Source organism: Protomyctophum bolini (genome assembly GCF_963924005.1).
Source record: "Protomyctophum bolini genome assembly, chromosome: 6".
NCBI lineage: Eukaryota > Metazoa > Chordata > Actinopteri > Myctophiformes > Myctophidae > Protomyctophum > Protomyctophum bolini.
Window position 1 is genome coordinate 28059420 of NC_137867.1, and position 17825 is coordinate 28077244.

General features: G+C 42.8%; 1 protein-coding gene across 3 annotated transcripts in view; it reads right to left on the minus strand.

Annotated features, from left to right (window-relative positions):
* Positions 1-17741, minus strand: part of ppp3cca (protein phosphatase 3, catalytic subunit, gamma isozyme, a) — a 38386-nt gene extending 20645 nt beyond the window's left edge. For 2 of the 3 annotated variants that reach the window (XM_080766553.1, XM_080766552.1), the window contains exons 1-3: positions 17047-17741; positions 11864-12061; positions 5641-5765 (exon numbers count right to left, since the gene is read on the minus strand). In XM_080766553.1, the coding sequence (XP_080622679.1) occupies positions 5641-5765; positions 11864-12061; positions 17047-17107 (384 nt within the window). In that variant the 5' untranslated portion in view covers positions 17108-17741. The remainder of the gene's footprint in view (positions 1-5640; positions 5766-11863; positions 12062-17046) is intronic. The other variant, XM_080766554.1, reaches the window with a different exon arrangement.
* Positions 17742-17825: the final 84 nt, after the last annotated feature.

The following is a 17825-nucleotide window of genomic DNA, read 5'->3' on the forward strand; positions in this document are numbered from 1 at the left end:
TGATAAGGGCGTTTCAAAATGTGGTACTTGTAAAACTGTAATGAGACAATAGATTAGGTCCCATTGGGAGGTCTGGGACATGGACTGTTAATCCACCCAGGTTGAAATTTTGTTCCCTGCACGTCTTACTGCTCTCTGTACTTTGTGGAATTGTTTGAGCTGTGAAGTGCAGTTGAATCTGTAGAGGGGCTGTCGGCATGAATGGATCTCTTATGTGCGTAGGTGGTGAAGGGAACAGGAGTGCAAAGTGCCTGAGAGAGATGACATGGATTTTAATGAGAGAGCTCTCTTCTATCAAGTAGGCAGTCTGCACAAAGCCTGGAACGGGGGAGGCAGACAATGGTGCTGGCTCACTTCACTCCACCTCACGAAGCACAAACACACACAGATGGAGACAGATAGACACACAGACACAGACACCCACCCACTCACACTCTGCAAAGCATGTGGTTAGAGAGGGGTTGGAGCCAGGATAGGGGGTCAGTTCAGTGGAATACTCTCTTGGATCGCAAAGGGGTAAAGTAGGCAGTGACGGCCAGCAGAATTAAATGGATTGCTACATGAACTCAATTTAGATTCTGAAAAATGTCTGGCCTGAAAAAAGGTAATAGGCTGCTTTCAGAGGCTAAAGTCGATCTTCATGTTGCCTTGGTAACCACATCCTGAGATCCATCTTCCTATAGCCATGCTTTTGCGCTATTCAAGCCACTATGGCCTTCACACGACACAAGAGGGTTTCCATGGCTTAATTTCTTTTCAAACTCCACCTGAGGAAAAGTGAAGCTTGTATGGATGGTAAAAGATTCTGCTCGCTGGGGCTGGGCATCTTAATGGCCTGGAGGGCTGAGTTGTGTGCATGTGACGTTATGAGTTTATGTTCTATGCTCTTTAGAATCCCCTGTCACTGCCATCTAGCAATTCCCCAGCTGCATTATATTACACTAAATTATACAATCACCCGAATAGGCATGATGACTTCCTGTCCAGCCAAAACTTGTAGTGACTAAATTAGCGGGTGGGGCAGATGTATATATATATATATATATATATATACCACACATTTGATTATTTGATTCCTAGAATAAATCACTAAGAAACTAATCTGCAGCTCTATCCACTTTAGAGGATATGTAGAGGCAGAAAGCCTAAATCAACAAAATCAACAATAAAACAGCCAATTTGATATTTCTGTGAATTTTCTAGATCAGTAAACACTGAATGAAACAGATCACCATTTGAACGGAATAAACAGGATTCTAATTACATACAAAAGGATTCATGACCAACTCGCATCACATTACAAATCAGAACACACATACAGTAAAACTGTCTCTGCAAGTCACAGGTCCAACTCTGTATCCAAAATCCCAATCAAATGCAACGCTTTCCATACACTGCCATAATTCCTCCAACACTTTACAGTAGAACACCCCCACCCCTCCTACCATGCCCTAAATAATAATCTCGCTAATACAACAGAAACCCCACTCCATGGACAGAGCCACAGCTTTGGTACTTCTCTCAGCCCAAGCACGTTCAAATGACTCCCCATCTTCCACAACTACAGCTTCTATAGGCTTCTCTACAGCTTCTTCTAGAGGTTCTAAGCTTCTCATCCTGCCCACAAAATCTTCACCTTCTGTATAGTGAGCATACATTGCCTTATTGCACAATCCAGGAAGTGGCCTACTTCCTGAAGTGGTGACCGTCATAATCATCACCACTTTAGGCCCCTCCCCCTTTTTCTCCCCAACACAGATTGGACTGATTCATGGTACATTACAGTATGGTACATTACTGTACAGAATGGTATAGTAATGGTAATGGTTCTCAACGTTTGGTTCTCAACACACACACACACACACACACTTTGGGGACCCCCCAAAATAATTTGGTGACCCCCTGAGGGGTCGCGACCCACGGGTTGAGAACACCTGCAGTAAAGCACAGTACCGTATGGTACCGTACAGCATGGTACATCACAGTACAGTACAGTATACTACTGCAGAGTACAGTCTGGTAAAGTAAAGTACAGTACGGTGCAGTACAGTATGGTACAGTTAAATACAGTATTCTGAAAAAAGTTTAGTCTAAAGCCCTTGCTGTGCACACTGTACAGGCCTTCAACTCCCTGATTTCTTGAAACAGCATTAAAACCTCACTCACTCATCAATTCCTATTCTCTCTCTCCCTTTTCATCTGTGACATTTTACCTATCTCCATATAGTGTTAGTACTCGCATGAAAAACTTTCACACAGAGAAGCATGTGTGTATACAAACACAAACAAATATATACCATCAATTTGAGTGTTGTAATATTGTTGATGGGGAGGGCACCAAAACCCAACAATGGTGGTTTTGTTATTCTATATCTATCTAACATATAATTAACTAGAACTGCACTCTGCCGAGTGCATACTTGCTTGTTGCACACTAGTAGGCCATAAATTGCCTACTAGTGCGCAAGCAGAGCGCGCAAGTACTTTCGACCGCTACAAACCGCTACAAACTGTCAAATCTCAGTTTCTGCCTCTATGTATATGTCATTTGTAAGTTGATTAGCGGTATACTGTGGTTACTTTGCGCCCTATGCACCGTCCCAGCCTTTCCGATGCGTATGCACCGTCCCAGCAATGACTAATGACTAGACATAAGTATACATATACATTATACTATATAGAGTATGTAGTTGTAATTTGATTAGCAGTATACTGTGGTTACTTGGTGCCAAAAAGTGACAGCCGTCTTTTTCAACCGTTTTTATGTGTATGCAAATCTGTGCCTGGTTTGCTGGGACCAGATTACACATTACGTCATCGTTGAGAGCTGGGACCAGAGTACATGGTGTGTATATGTATGACTAGATCTCAGTGATGACGTAAGAGAAATGGTCATCTGTGTAATCAGGTCCCAGCAGACCAGGCACAGATTTACAAATTACAAATCACATTACAACTACATACTCTGTATGTATGTATGCAAGTCTGTGCCTGGTTTGCTGGGACCAGATACCACATTACGTCATCGTTGAGAGCTGGGACCAGAGTACATGGTGTGTATATGTATGTGTCTGTGATGACGTAATGTGGTTTGAAGAGACCAAGCGAAATTATTACTTGCGCGCTCTGCTTGCGCAAGTAATAAGTAAGTAATTAAGTCTGTCTGTATGAAGCAATGTCGCTGCTCCTCACTTGCTGCACCAATGGCTCTGAATTTCCACACAGGCATTGACCATTACATTATGGAGGTCTTAACAAGGCCCTTTTTTCAATGTAACCAATTTAACGCTGTTTATTACCGTCTTTCGCCACTCCATTTAACTCTAGCACAGAAGTTTTCCCCGTCATTGTGCATGCACGCCGTTGATGACACACATCCGGGTACATCGCGTTAAAGCAGTTGGTTGCCTATCGAATTCAGTTACCTCCCGTCGCCTCCATCAGCTGTTGTAATACGCATAGCTGCAGTAGTGTGACTGTTGGCAGTCGTCAGACTGGATGTAACTTGAATTAGTTCTATTAGTATGAGGCTTCTTCTACCACATCAAGAATGCGCAATGCGGGATGCTGATGTGTGCCACTAGTAGGTGGAAGCCCCCTACACGACCAAGAGTATTTATTGCCCAGACACTGTAGCTGATAAAGGGGCAACTAGGAAATCACAAAGCAAAAGAAAAAAGAAAAATGTGTTTTATTTTATTTTATATAATGTATCTCCCCTCCCCCCACCCTCTCCCATCACATTTTTTATTTAACTACATTGGAAAGGAAGTAGCATTACTTCTGACAGTGCAGAAACATAATTGCCTTCCTTGATGTATTAATGAGCATCAACGACCATCATCACCTGGGCACAGTCACACACAGCTCCCCTATACAGTGCTCTACTGAAAGTGACTCAGTCTCATTTCTCTCCAAAAGCACTTGAATATGATGGAAAGCTCACATTTCACATCACACACCATAATTCCCTAGCCCCCCTAAAAAAAGTTACCGGTATATATATATTCGCCACTGTAGCCTCTGTTCATATTGCACTGTTGCTGTGACCAAGGCTTATGATATGCCACTGCAATGTTCATTTATATAAACATGACTTTACATTGCGGTTACATGCAGATAGATGAAAACAGTGTGTACACAGTACACTACACACAAAAACAAGGTTTTCCCGTCCTAAATGGGTTAAACACATCTGTTGTATTAGTACTTTACTTATGTAACATTTATATTGCATTATGATGTGTTGATGAATAACTGATTTGAAGGACCTGTGTCTCGGTCTGGTAAACGTCTACACACACAAAAAGCACACACCATTATGTTCCTTTACGCTTACAAGGCTTATCTGCATGAATTTCCGTGACCCCAAAACAATGTTTTATTGCCAGATTGACCTATAAAATATCTGAGCATGCTCACAACCTACACAGGATAGCATACCCATTAACATAGTATACACAAATTAAATTATTTATGACCATATGGGAGATCTGCTGTGCAGCGCTCCTGGTTGAAGCAATCAGACTAGTTTCAGCACAGAGAGGGTCAGAGAGGGTCCAACAACAAAGAGAATCACCATCCAGACAGTACTGATGACTGTTATTGCAAAACATCCGTCTCTAGAGAGGGGGCTGCTGTAGTCTCTGTAGGACTTGGTTTGAAAGTATTGCTTACTACAAAGATAGTATCAGCTAAAGGCTGGACATGAGTTTTAAAATGATACCAGCAAATGGCAGCAACTGCTTGATTAAAAACGTGTTAGAATTCTGTACTGTTTCCATAGCATGTGTACATTGTGTAGTGATTGACAAAAAAAAAGAAACGTTGCTTCAATTATAGTTCAAGCCAGAGCCTCAGCTACTGCAAATTACGACCCTCTTGATGTCCTCACCGAAGACAAATCCAGACTTCAAAGAACATTGTACTGAATGCATACAACACGTGGAATCACACACAACAACGCGACTTAAATTGACCCAATAAAATAATCTTCTATTCAGTGATCCGTTTGGTAATGATAGCATCTTCTATTCAGTGATCCGTTTGGTAATGATGGTGATGTAAAAGCCCTATTTGGAATTGTCCGCCAGGGTACATCTTCCTCAATTTATCGTGTGCCTTAATTCTATTGACACACTGAGCATAGACATGGTAACGCCCCGATTGGCCTACCAACACTGCCCGTATTGACTGTCCTCCGAGACGTGAGGTTACTCCATGGTGGGAAAATAATACAAGAGAATGAAGAGAAAGAGAATGCAGCCTTGTAACTAACTTGTAAGTTTTATTTTTGTAAAAGAGCCAAACTAATATTGTTTATGCCGTTTGCTTTGATTGAATAACGTTGTACTATGATTTGATTTGGGTGTGAACTTCTAAACAAAGTGTTAGTGTTGATAATGGATGCCGTTGGCATGCCGTTTGCTCTCCCATTGGCCAGAGGAGGCAGACGAGGCAGCCAATCAGGCTAGGCCATCAGTATGACTAGGTCGTCAATAGGTCGTCTACATTTCATGAGATTTCATTAGTCAGGTTTCACCTCACAAAAAGTGACCGTTGGAATTCTCCTGCAAGGAACCTTATTAGTACAGATCTGGGCACACTGAATGAAACTTAGTGAAGAGAACAGTCACTCACCTCGATACTGAAGTAGCCTCGATCTACATAGTCACCGAGGAAGAGATACCGTGTGTTACTGGGCGACCCACCAACTTCAAAGAGCTTCATAAGGTCAAAGAACTGTCCATGGACATCACCACAAACTGTGGAAAGAGAAATAGTAGGTTTAACAGTCAAATAACAATGATACTAGCTATGGGGCCATAAATCATGCAATACATTGGTAAAAAACAACCAACTGCCAAATACTGCATGAGTATCATCCAACTTTGGTCATGAAATTGAAAGTGCACACTGCAGTGTCTTTCCATGTATTGATTTGGCTATGTGTAGTTTTGCTGATAGAGCATGGATAACTGCATGGACAACTTTACAATGATATTCAAAGCAGGGTTACTGAAGAATGCTAGTGAAGAAATGTGATTGCCATCACCTGCATTTAAATATGAATTGCAGTAGTACTCAGTCTCTGCTCTGATCCTGGGGACCCAGACGACTACTGGCTTTCATTTTAAGCCTTTAATAAAGGGATTAATATAGCAGTTAACTGCATGGTAGAATAAGACAACGTGCAGTCATCTGGGTCCCCAGGACCTCAGCTGTCAATCAGACATTTAGGGGAACTGACATTTTCTCTTTTCATAGGCTCTTCAGCATTCAGCGGTGGGACTTTGATTGTTCCGTTTAATTAAAAAGCCATAATATCTCTACCATTAAAACGGGTGCAGGCTTTAGTTCCGACATACTATTGATCCGAAACCTCAATCCTAACCTAACCCTAACCGCAAGCACGGGAGCAGCGCATGTCGGACCATCGCTTTTTCGCATCGCATCGCATGTCCCCCCGCTTCGGATCTTCGGTGTGTCGGAAAAGCGTGCGCACCCCATTAAAACAGCACCCATTCATGTAATAGAAACCAAGCAGACAAGTGCGAAGATGCCACTGCACTTCGACAAGTACCTGGATGCATTCCTCGCTTTCATTGAGCTAAGGGACTTAAGCCCTTACCACACCATGCAACTCCTTGGGTGTAAACGGTTGCAAGAGTTAACACTAAAACCGTTTCAACCCTTTGGTGTGGTTTGGGCCATTGAATTCCATGCGTTGAATCACTAGGGTCAACGTGCAACAAGACATATCACACCACAGGGACAACGCTAAAACCAGCTTTGGCTTTGGGCTTACGAAAGCATAAAATGTATAGTCTATAAGCATATGCCACAAGTTTATCCTGTCTGTTACTGTAATTTGTATTGTCCAACTAAAGCATATGTGTTCAACAGGGGGTTCGGGACCCCTAGGGGGCCCTCAGAGTTACTACAGGGGTGCCAGTACATTACGTCAACTACTTGAATGCTAGCATCCTTATTCTGGGGTAACATTTGCCAAAAACAGCAGATCTAAAAGCTCCAAGAGTATTGCACTGCAATGTGTTGGGCCATGGAATGAGCTTTTAGATCTGCTATTTTCAGCAAACATATTAATTGAGAGATATACATCATTGGAAACAAGCAAACAAAAAACTTGAATTTACACAACCCCCTGATGATGGTGCTAAGCCTATGAAGCTACGGTATTTATGAACCCAGGCCCAGCCGGGTCATACCAAAGACAAAAAAAAAAAAGGGACGCAGTGCCTCCCTGCTTGGCACTCAGCATCAAGGGTTGGATTGGGGGTAAGTCCCTGCGACATACTAGCGTCATGTCCAGGGGGTGTACTTGTACATCAAGCTGCCTCACGCTACAGAAACAGGACATAGGCTCCTGCCCTATGGGCCTCATGGCTTCGCAAGGCTTACTTACTTAATTGGCAACAACATTTTATACAACACATGTATAGGGGTCTCTACTTCATCTCTCTCTCTCTCAGCTAAGGGCCTGAAAAATATTGAAGACCCCTGGTCTAGAGAATATAGTATATTGTTGCTGTCAGGAGGAAACCACTTAGGCATAGGCATGGTAACACCCCGCCTGCCTGTTATTGGCCTACCGACACTGCCCGTCTTGACTGTCCTCCGAGGTGGATATAGCTATGCTGGATAGAGTGATGCGAGGTTACTACGTGGTGGGAAATAATACCCACTACTACTTACTACATAAGTAGTACGGTATGATACAAGATAACTATAACCTGTAAGTTTTATTTTTGTAGAAGAGGCAAACTAATATTGTTTATGACGTTTGCTTTGATGGAATAATTGATTGAACAGGCACGCCGTAATATGATTTGGGTGTGTTCTAAAATAAAGTGTTGATTGTGTAATTTGTTTGTATGTAAACTTGAAACATTATTGTACTAAAAAAGGGTCTATTTTCCCTTCATCTTTATCCTTTTTAGTGTAATAGTATTAGTTTACTATAATTACGATAACTACACACTTTATTTAGAACACACGCAAATCAAATCATAGTACAATGTACAATCAAAGCAAACGGCATAAACAATATTAGTTTGCCTCTTCTACAAAAATAAAACATACAAGTTAGTTACAAGGCTGCATTCTGTTTCTGTCGCGCTTGCCAAGCTGTCATTCTCTTGTATTATATATTTCTCAATCTCACCGCGGAGTAACCTTGCGTCTCGGAGGACAGTCAAGACGGCCAGTGTCGATAGGCCAATCACAGGCAGGCGGGGCGTTACCATGCCCAATTATGCTTGGACGCAAACAAGATTCACGCCTATTGAACACCCTTTACGTCTGTTGATTGATTTGATTGATTTAATATTTATTAATTATTGTATATTTATTAATTATTGTATTGCCGGCTAGCAGTTAGCATTTATGAAGTTCCCAGTGCCACCATACAAGTTTACTTTAAGAGTCGGAGTTTACCGCCCCCCACACACACTTTAGTATCATTGGCACAAGCACATACCGTTTACCTCTCGTCAGAAGCGTTCACATGGCGGGAGCGACGCAGTACAAAGCTTTTCTCGTGTCAGCAGATTGTGTTAACTCCATTGGACCCTCAAACTGTCTGCTAAAGCAACCAACTCCACCACCTCTCTCCCTCTCATGCAAGTAATTGACAATATATATATAGTCACAACACCAACTTTGATGAGGCAGTATTGCTTTGTTTTCAAAATATAAGGTTTTCTTAATTTCCTGAAAGTTTTACATTTTGGAGTGGTTTCTTCCCAACAGCAAAGATATGCAGAAATGTACTGTATTTGAAATCCTGTCTGTAAAAAGAAGGCAGGCCCTCTGGAGGGCCAGGTGCATGGGGTGATGTTTGCAGGCGCAGCAAACATCACCCGCTCCACTTAAGAGTACTTTTGAGCTGAGGGTGTTAGGGGTAAAAACTCTGTGGTGGTTGGAGATGACCCAGTCCATTCTGCCACTCAAGTGGTTATACACCAAATGACCAGCTGTCAGAAGATGCAAACAGTGGTGCATTGGAAAAGTGCCCAGTGTTGGCACAGGGTTTACTCTCTACACTCTGTCTTGTCAGGCTTGTCCTTTTAACCATGTCCTCTGAGGCCCCTTTTCCACCGGGGTTGAACCGGTTCGGTTCTTTCTTCCCGCTAAATATTGAACCAGTTCAGAGTGTTTCCACTGAAAATGAGTTGGTTCCGAACCATAAACGTTCGTTCCCAATGTGAACCACAAAACGGTGGTTCAGCTTTGTAATTGCACGCAGCGCTTTGTGAACCGAGACGATATAAGTGGGTGTGTCAGTAGGTTGGAACTTGTCAGTGGGTTGGAACTTGGGAGGTTCCAGAATCCAGCTGAGACTTGCGGGGCGTTATAATAACTTGTAACCTTGACATCACAACCTCGTGGATACTGTTTACATCGGTTTGTGTTGAGCAACACCCTCGGGGCGTCTGCGGGCATGACGGATCCTTCTCCTTTTCAACATTTTGTGTTTAGGTATAATAGCGCCACCAAATGAACCGGCCGTCAATCTGGTGGAAATGCAGCTGGTTCGCGACTGGTTCGCAAAAAGCACCAAGGTTCGGAAGGGCACTGGTTCTGAACCGAAGTTCTTTTGGTGGAAAAGGGGCCTGAGAGAGAAGAACCATTACAGATGACATACGTATGAGAGAGAGAAAGTGAGAATCAAATAGTTAAGCCTTCTGCAGGTATAAATCGCAAAAGGAACGCTCTAGCTTTGAAAATCAAAGACCTTGATTTCATTATTGCAGCAAAATAGATTTCAGTGGACAATCAAATGCATGCCATAGTGAGGTAACAAGGTGGCTACCATTCAAGAGGGTTTATTTGTCACTCACTCATACTGGTTGAAGCAGCTAAATGTTGTGTGGCATGCAGACTGTGCCAACAATTACAATAAGTAGATAAAACTAAGAATTAGAAGAACATGAGAGCACTACCAAACAAATCTGAATATGTAGAGTAATGGTATGTACAGTATGTGCATTTTAACTTAACCGCCAGAAACGAGGAACACGATGGTTTAAATTAGTACCCTAGCCCACCAAACCCGAGATTCTCGGGTTTCTATTGTTTAATGCATTTTTTGATCCGATCGTAATGCTAGCTGATGTTGCTACCCGCATCAATACATATTGGGACACTGGCTGCGGCCATTTTGAACATGCACGCGCATCCACTTCCAGTCTAAGCCCACCATTCACAGCTCTGTATCTCAGAAACGACATTGAGGAGGTCCGTTTCTGATGAATACAAGGGTTTTCAATGGGCTGTAGCAGGCGGGGTGACACTCGCGGTCGTCTTTTTCCACCAACGACCGACATGAGACCACACATAGCAGTTTGTCATTGAAACATGCGATTACGGATATTTGGCTCTTCAAAGTAAGTGTTACGTGCAATAAAACCTTGGCAATACGCTATCGAGGGATTAATTAATGCTGGCGCGAATTTAGTTAATATCCGTTTCCATGCCCAGGAAATGAACCTTCCGCAAAACCCAAATATGTTCTATATTCAGCACAGCCCATTGGAACCACCTCAAACTCACGGGTCCGCGTCAATATGCCGACGGTCCATTGGTCCGATCGACAACCTACCTCAAACCCTCACCCTAACCCTAACTTCCCCCGGGGCAGACACCTAAACCTAACCCCAACCCTCTCCCGACCCCCAGCGCACCTCGGACCAATACTCCTTCGGAGCAATGGTCCGTCGGATCATAGGGTGCTTCCCCAAACTCACATGCTATTCTCTGGGCACGTTCTTTCAATTAGACACTTAAATGTAGGTACAAATCTCAAATCTCTCTGCCAAATCTCTATCTCGATATCGATACAATATTACGTGTAGTGTATATGTGTAGCAACAATGAGAACTAAGAATTCATTTTATTTTACATTTCTGACGGGAAGAAAGTGTAAAAAGAACGACCTCTCATCCGCTGAAAAAACTTAAGAGAGGTGCTGGAGCCACAAAGGGAACATGAGAAAGGTCAGTAGACCGAAAGCTTGCTAAATAAATACATTGATTGTGTGCAGATTTGAGTGTGCGGAGCTTCCCTTAAATTTTTTCTGACGGGAAGAAAGTAAAATGCTTACTTAAAACGAATGTCAAAACGACGAATGGACAAAATCAGTCAAGCTTTTCATACGGAAGGCTTTAGGCAGCTTGCTACATTAAGGACATGTCAGACAACACCCAATAATACATTTTCCATGAAAGAGAAATGTAGGGGTAATTTATTTTCCTAGGCACTGGCTAAAACAAAGTACAGTATGCTGCCGGCTTTAGCAGTGGGCGAGCAGGGGGAATTTATATCGGCCATAATGTTGCCTTTTGCGATATTGATAGACATGTTTATATCGTGACAAGCAACTATACAATAACAATATATGTGACCAAATTTGACTGAGAGACTGCCATTGGATTTTTTTGAATTTTTGTTTTTTCATGTTATATGAAAGCAGGGAATCATAGCTTCAAATTGACATATTGGTTGTTCAGTTTGACCCACCAGTTTTGGAGATATGGCATATAGAGTAATGTCTTGCAGAAAACAGCGAGTTGAGAAAACGGGCTTGAAAGATTCACTTCTGTGGTCTCTAACATTACACCTAGCTACACGTTTAAGCATTTATTTCATATTTACATGTCGATTTCAGCTCTGACACTTATTTCAGACATGCTCTAGTCTAGTATGTGAAGAGTCTGCCTGTGGTATTAACTCATTTTGAATAAAATAAAATAAAAAAAAGGTTTTCTCCTCAGTCAAATCTAGTCACATGTGGTTCAGTCCTAGCCCTTTGCCAAGCTATCCCCAAGCTGCTAAACCCTACCTGTGATGGGAGCGTCCACCTCCAGCATGCACTTTTCCTGGCGGAGGATGTTGGCCCCATCATTGATTATCTTGAGGGCAACGTCTTCCTCTAGCCTGCCCTCCTTGACCAGGTGGTTACGGAGCACCTCTGGATTGGGCTTGCCATCCTCAAACAGCTCCTTTAAGGTAAGTTTTTGCTGGGGAGGGTATGGCACAGCTATGGGAAAAGAGGACATACACACAAACAGCTCACATTATTACGGATAACAACTCAATCATAATTCTCTCATTTCAACCATTCCTTTTCCTCCATTATAATTGAATTGGCGTGTGGGGGGTTGTGGGGTTTTTATACTGTTTATGCATGCTTATTTAAGTGACAGTGGACATCACAATATATACATCCATGTACAGCATGTTGGGGGGGGGGGGGGTCTGTACAGAGATGAGCAAAGAAACTGATCAAAGTGGAGCAAGTGGGTCGTGCCACTCCTACGATAAGCATGCCTGGTCTCATAGTAAGACACGATGCATCATGTCTTGAACTCCTGAGTCTAAGATCCCACACTTAATTCTGAACTCATAGGCTGGCATTCAAATGTATCTGTAATCCGCAAAGTCTGGTTGTTAGTTCCCATTTCAGTTATGTTTATATCACTATTCACAAGTCAATCAAGGGGTACAATTTGATCTCATGGTCAAATCAAGGTGAGTGATGGAGTGGTTGCGAGTGGAGAAGCAGGGAATCTCTGAGTGGGGAACAGCCTCGTGAGTGCGGACTGCAGGGCAGCATTTCCTCCTGCTCACAAGCTCTGCTCTGCACAGAGAGTGACACCAAAATTAAGTCGACGGGAGAGATGGAAGTAAATGGTGCTATAATGATGCCATGAGAGATCTTGACAAAAAAAAAGTGTTCTCAGTGCTCACCTCAATTGAAAACCCCCTACCATTAATGTCCTTCCATGTTACCCGTACCTCAAGAATCCTTTTAGAGACAAGCTACAAGAGGCTGCCATCTTAAAAACAATGAAGGAGTGTGATCAAAACACATGGTGACAGAATTAAACCATGCAGTGCTTTTATAATTCACAAGTTATACCACAAGACGAAGAGGTGAAAATTATATATGATAGGGCTTCTCTTTCCATCTCGTTTGGATCCATCAGCCATCAGATACCAGAGTGAAGACTAGTGCACTGCAGAGTGGATGGGATTATGGAGTGGATGGGGCGGGTTGGGTGGATGGGGTGGGTCTAAGCATACATTAATTGCGTTAACATTTTTCATCAAATTAACTCAGTTAACTCAGTTATTTTGACAGCCCTAATTTTCTGTCTGAACTACGTAGTTCATTCGTGAACTTGATAAATAAGGTTTTTTCACTATGCCTACTAAGTAGAAAAATAAAGGGAGGTATTTTTTTACCCATTGTGACCACAGCAGCAGGTGCAGTAAGCGAATAATGATGCTAAAGCAGCACTATGTATATTTTGTGTAATGAATAAAAATGTAACTTACACAATTGTTGTGGATTTTTTGTCTCCCTGCTCTTCTCTTGTACATTTAGATCAAGTCAAATCTCGACACAGGATCTGACACAAACTTGGTCAAAAGATGGTCAAGATACAATTTATCCCCTGAGCAAGCAGGCAGGGCTCTATTAGCTCAATGGTAAAAATGTCCACACTTGGGCAGGAAACGAGATTTAAATTCAGGGTAGAAGGGGAAAGTTACAGCTTTAGAACTACAGAAAACCCTTTATAACCGGGGAGGAAGTGTCAGTGAATCCAAGATAGTCTGGCCAGGCCAGGCTACTCAGATGCCAATGTGCTGGCAAGGTGGGTGGGGTTGCACTGTAGGCTGTAGCCTCACAGCAAGAGGGAAGTTTGGGCCTTTCTGGACATCATGTTCTCCCATGCGAGTTTTGTCCCACACCAAACAACATGCATGTTAGAGATATACCATGCCAGTGACTGGCCTTAGGGCCAGGGCCATTCACACCAACAATAATAACTATAAAATGTATTATTTTAAATACATTTTACTGTTGCAGTCTACTGGCTCACCTGCCAGTGAGGATCCCCCACCAAGAGGGGGACAGGTGCTTGCCCAGCAGTGACAAGGATCACCGTCCACACCCTGATTCACTCACAATAGATGCTTGGCAAGCTTGCTGCAATTGGATTTCAAAATTATTCTAACTAAAGTGGATAGCGGAGTCCACTCTAGTCTACATCACAAGATAACAAAAATAATATAACAGCACAGCAGTAGCGAACAATATCACAATATTGTTGGGAATAACTCTTTGGTGCAACAATGCTTTCAGTGCAACAGGAGATAAATGTTAGCATACTTAGTCAGTTTCACTAGCTTACTGCTCCTTCATTTTGTAGGGCAGCACAGATTGAGGCCTGACTTGCAATGGGAACCCAAAGCAACAGTTCCAACTTCCTCTGTGATCAGGACAAGCTGTCATGCACCGACTAGTTGTGGTATAAATAAAACAGTAAGGCGCTCCTGGGGCCTACGAGGCGAGGCTAGAGAAGTAGTGCAGTAAGCTGAGGTACGAGCCTTAAGAACAGATTAGGCAAAGCCTCTATTAGCAGGTTCAGGGGCCATTTACTTAAAAGCCTTGACACACTGGAAGGCAAGCACCAGCGCAGTAGAGTATATGATAAAACAGGCCTACCTTCTTCCAAAAAGACAGATGAAACGGAGAGAGAGAAAACATTAGGACAGCACATGAGTCAGAATGGAAGGAAACTCACCTTTAACCACAATGCACAGTGTAAGCATGGTTAGAGAATAATTTTCTCAGAAACAGAAACTATAGTTGGCATTTGTGAACTGTGTGTTTGGTATATAACTGAACTGGCCAGAGCAGTTTCGAGTCAGCTTTCGCTTGCATGAGCAAAGGCAAGGGCCAAGGCAGCAGATGTCTGGTCAAGCACAACATACAAAAACTGTTGCCACAAGCCTTGCTCAAATTGCACCTCAAATTGCACCTTGAATGAATTAATGAATTTAGTGTTAAAGGAAAAGAACACATCAGCAATTCCATGACACAACACACAATATAACAGAGGATAAAAACATGTGATCCTGTAGACAGACCAACATACAAAAAGCGATCCAAAGTAATCAAATTAAAGAGTAAAATTGGCCACAGCGACCCTAAAGCTTGGTCCACCGTGTCTAATAAGCATTAATGTTTGATGACTGCTCCTTAATGACAGACAAGCATCAGGGGCCAAAGCTGTGTGGCTGCACTGACACCCACGTTGCCTGTCTGGCATGACAACAAACACCCACAGAAACAAAGACAGTATTATCCATCAGGCTCCACGTTCACAGTAGTGATCTCTGGATCATGATATGAGCCGTTGTCTAGGATGTGTTCTCTTTTGCATCAAAGTCGACACAATGGGATAAGATTGAATTACAAAGATACAGATGGTGGTGGGGGTCGCTAGATGAATCATGATGAATTCCAATTGAGATTGCTCTAATTATCTTTGAATGCAGCCAATCACTCACCAGAAATGAACATCCAGGACCAGGCCCCAGGCTCATGGGTTGTCTTGTCTACTTGTCTCATCTCTGTCAGTCAATCATATGTTTTGTGTGGCAGCACCACACCACACATTTACCTTCTTGGTACCTCTTTCTTTTTTGTTGTTGTTTCTTATAGACACATCAGGAACGGAATGGATAACCTGACAGCCACCAGGTTCAATTAAAATCAAAAGCCATTGTCCGACCTGATCCAAGTCATTGTGAAATGATGTATGGCCAATGAGAAACCCATATTCATTGGCCATACATCATTTCACAATAGTGTGGCCAGGCCTTGACTTTCAGTTTTACAGAGCTGGGAGAGGACTTCAGCTCAGACCTTACAACTTACATGTATCTTAGCCCATCAAGACCGATTCTCCAAATGTCTTCTAAAATCAGTAGTTCTCACACTTCCAAGATTTTTTTTTTTTTTTTGCAGATGTACAAGCTTGCAGGGCTGCAAGCTGTGACCTTATATCTGCTATTTTTGAATAGCCAAAACGAAAATCTAAAAAGACACGGATGCTTTCCCGGTTTTAATGGGTTAAACTTGGCTAGATGGCCAGCTAGGTGGCGTTGGATGAGATAAAACACTTTTTTTAAAAGAGCTGTCACTCCTGTTTTTCTCTCTCTCATTGCCAAAGCAATAATCTGTCTCTCTCTGCTGGGCCTTGGGCACATCGCTTGGGAGATTCTTTCCACAATTAACTCACCCACTCCCTACTGGCACACAGTTAAGCATTCCAATTCCGTTCCAGGGCACATCTCTCACTTGTTTAGTCCTTGCTCGATGCTACTGGCCTTCTACAGGGGAGGACGATGATACTGTGTTGGCAACGGCATGGACAGTGAGGGTCCCTAGGGAGCAGGGTCAACCTTGGCGTGGCTGGACTGCCCCATCTTATCCTGGACAGTGGACACACTCACAGGAGATCCCTGTCTGTCTGTGAGTGCCTGTCTTGACTTGAGAGTAACAATAGTGGTAACAATAACCACGAATCACAGCAAGCAGCAGCGATGCTGACCCAACACAATGTTAAAAATCTGAGTAGATGATAGGAATTCCAGTCAGTTTTAAGGAATACAGGTACTGTCCTACAGGTCCACAGAAGTGCAGATGGTGGGTCAAAACAGAACAATAATTTACTTTGGTCTGGATTATATTGACACATTGCTCCAATATCATCCACTGTGTGAGAGTTGACAATATTACACTTTTTGATTTCCCCCAGATTCATTCACCTTTGTTCTCAAACACGCAGCATTTTCTCCTAATGACAGCAGTTTTGTCATCACATAAGCATCCCTTAACAGGCTTGACTGAAAGACAAACCATTAGGGGAAGCCCCGAGGGTTTATCTCTGTTGGAGTAATAACAGCTCAACCGCAGATTTAATGGCTCACTCTTCATAAATGAGTCAAATGACCAACTGCCACATTTCCGTAAAACGAACAGAATAAGCCTATTAAATCAAACACTACTTAACTGCTTATTTTTTTCCCAAATAAACAAGTTTAGTTCATGTTATCTCAAACGCCACAGGTAGTTTTTAATTAATATGCAAATCTAGCTAGTGGGCATGCAGTGTCAAGTCAAACTGGATGCTACTTGCTAGTGTGCACAAAATGTTCATTACTCACCTTTTATCAACCGCTCTGTGGTCGACTGTTTTTCTTGTTTGTCTTTGTCTTTCCCTGACATGTTGGCTTCGTCGGAAGACTAGATTTATATCAGAATATTGTTCAATGAGCTTGCTCGCTGGCTAGTGGCTAGCACATCAATTTGGCCGTCTATCCCGTCGCGGTCACCTGTCTTTTGAAATAACCAACAGTAAGGTTGGCCAACCAACGAGCAGCCTGCCGTTGGCTGGATCAACTATCAGGTTATCAACCTTGTTGCAACATTTACGTCGGTAACAATTAAGAACAAGGGGCCTCAAATCAATGAGGTGAAATTAAAAACGCGTACAAAAGAAGTGAAAAGGAGAAAAAAGAAAAACATTCCATAAATAAGATCCACCAATTTGCAGTGAGGTGGTTGCCAGGTGCATCAACCTGGATATTGACGGTGAGCAGCTAACGGTATAGCAGCTAATCCGATTTCTTACTCTTTCTCAGCTAGTTAGCCAGCTAGCGAAGAGGCTAGCAGGCTAACATTAGCAGTCAAATTGGGAGACAACCGCAACCGAATTCTGGCGTCTCATTTTCTATCTGCTGCTCAGTTACATGAAAAAATAAGAAACGCATCCAATTCCCCGATACCACTTGGTTTGCATGAATCGACACCTTCTCCTCCACTGTTAACAGACAGAGCGTCTTGACCGCATCCCCTCGGATTAAACTCTAATCTGACAGGAGGGGAAGCGCAGAGGCGGATTTCCTACAACATGGTGGAGCCGATGTGACGTAGCTATGGAAAC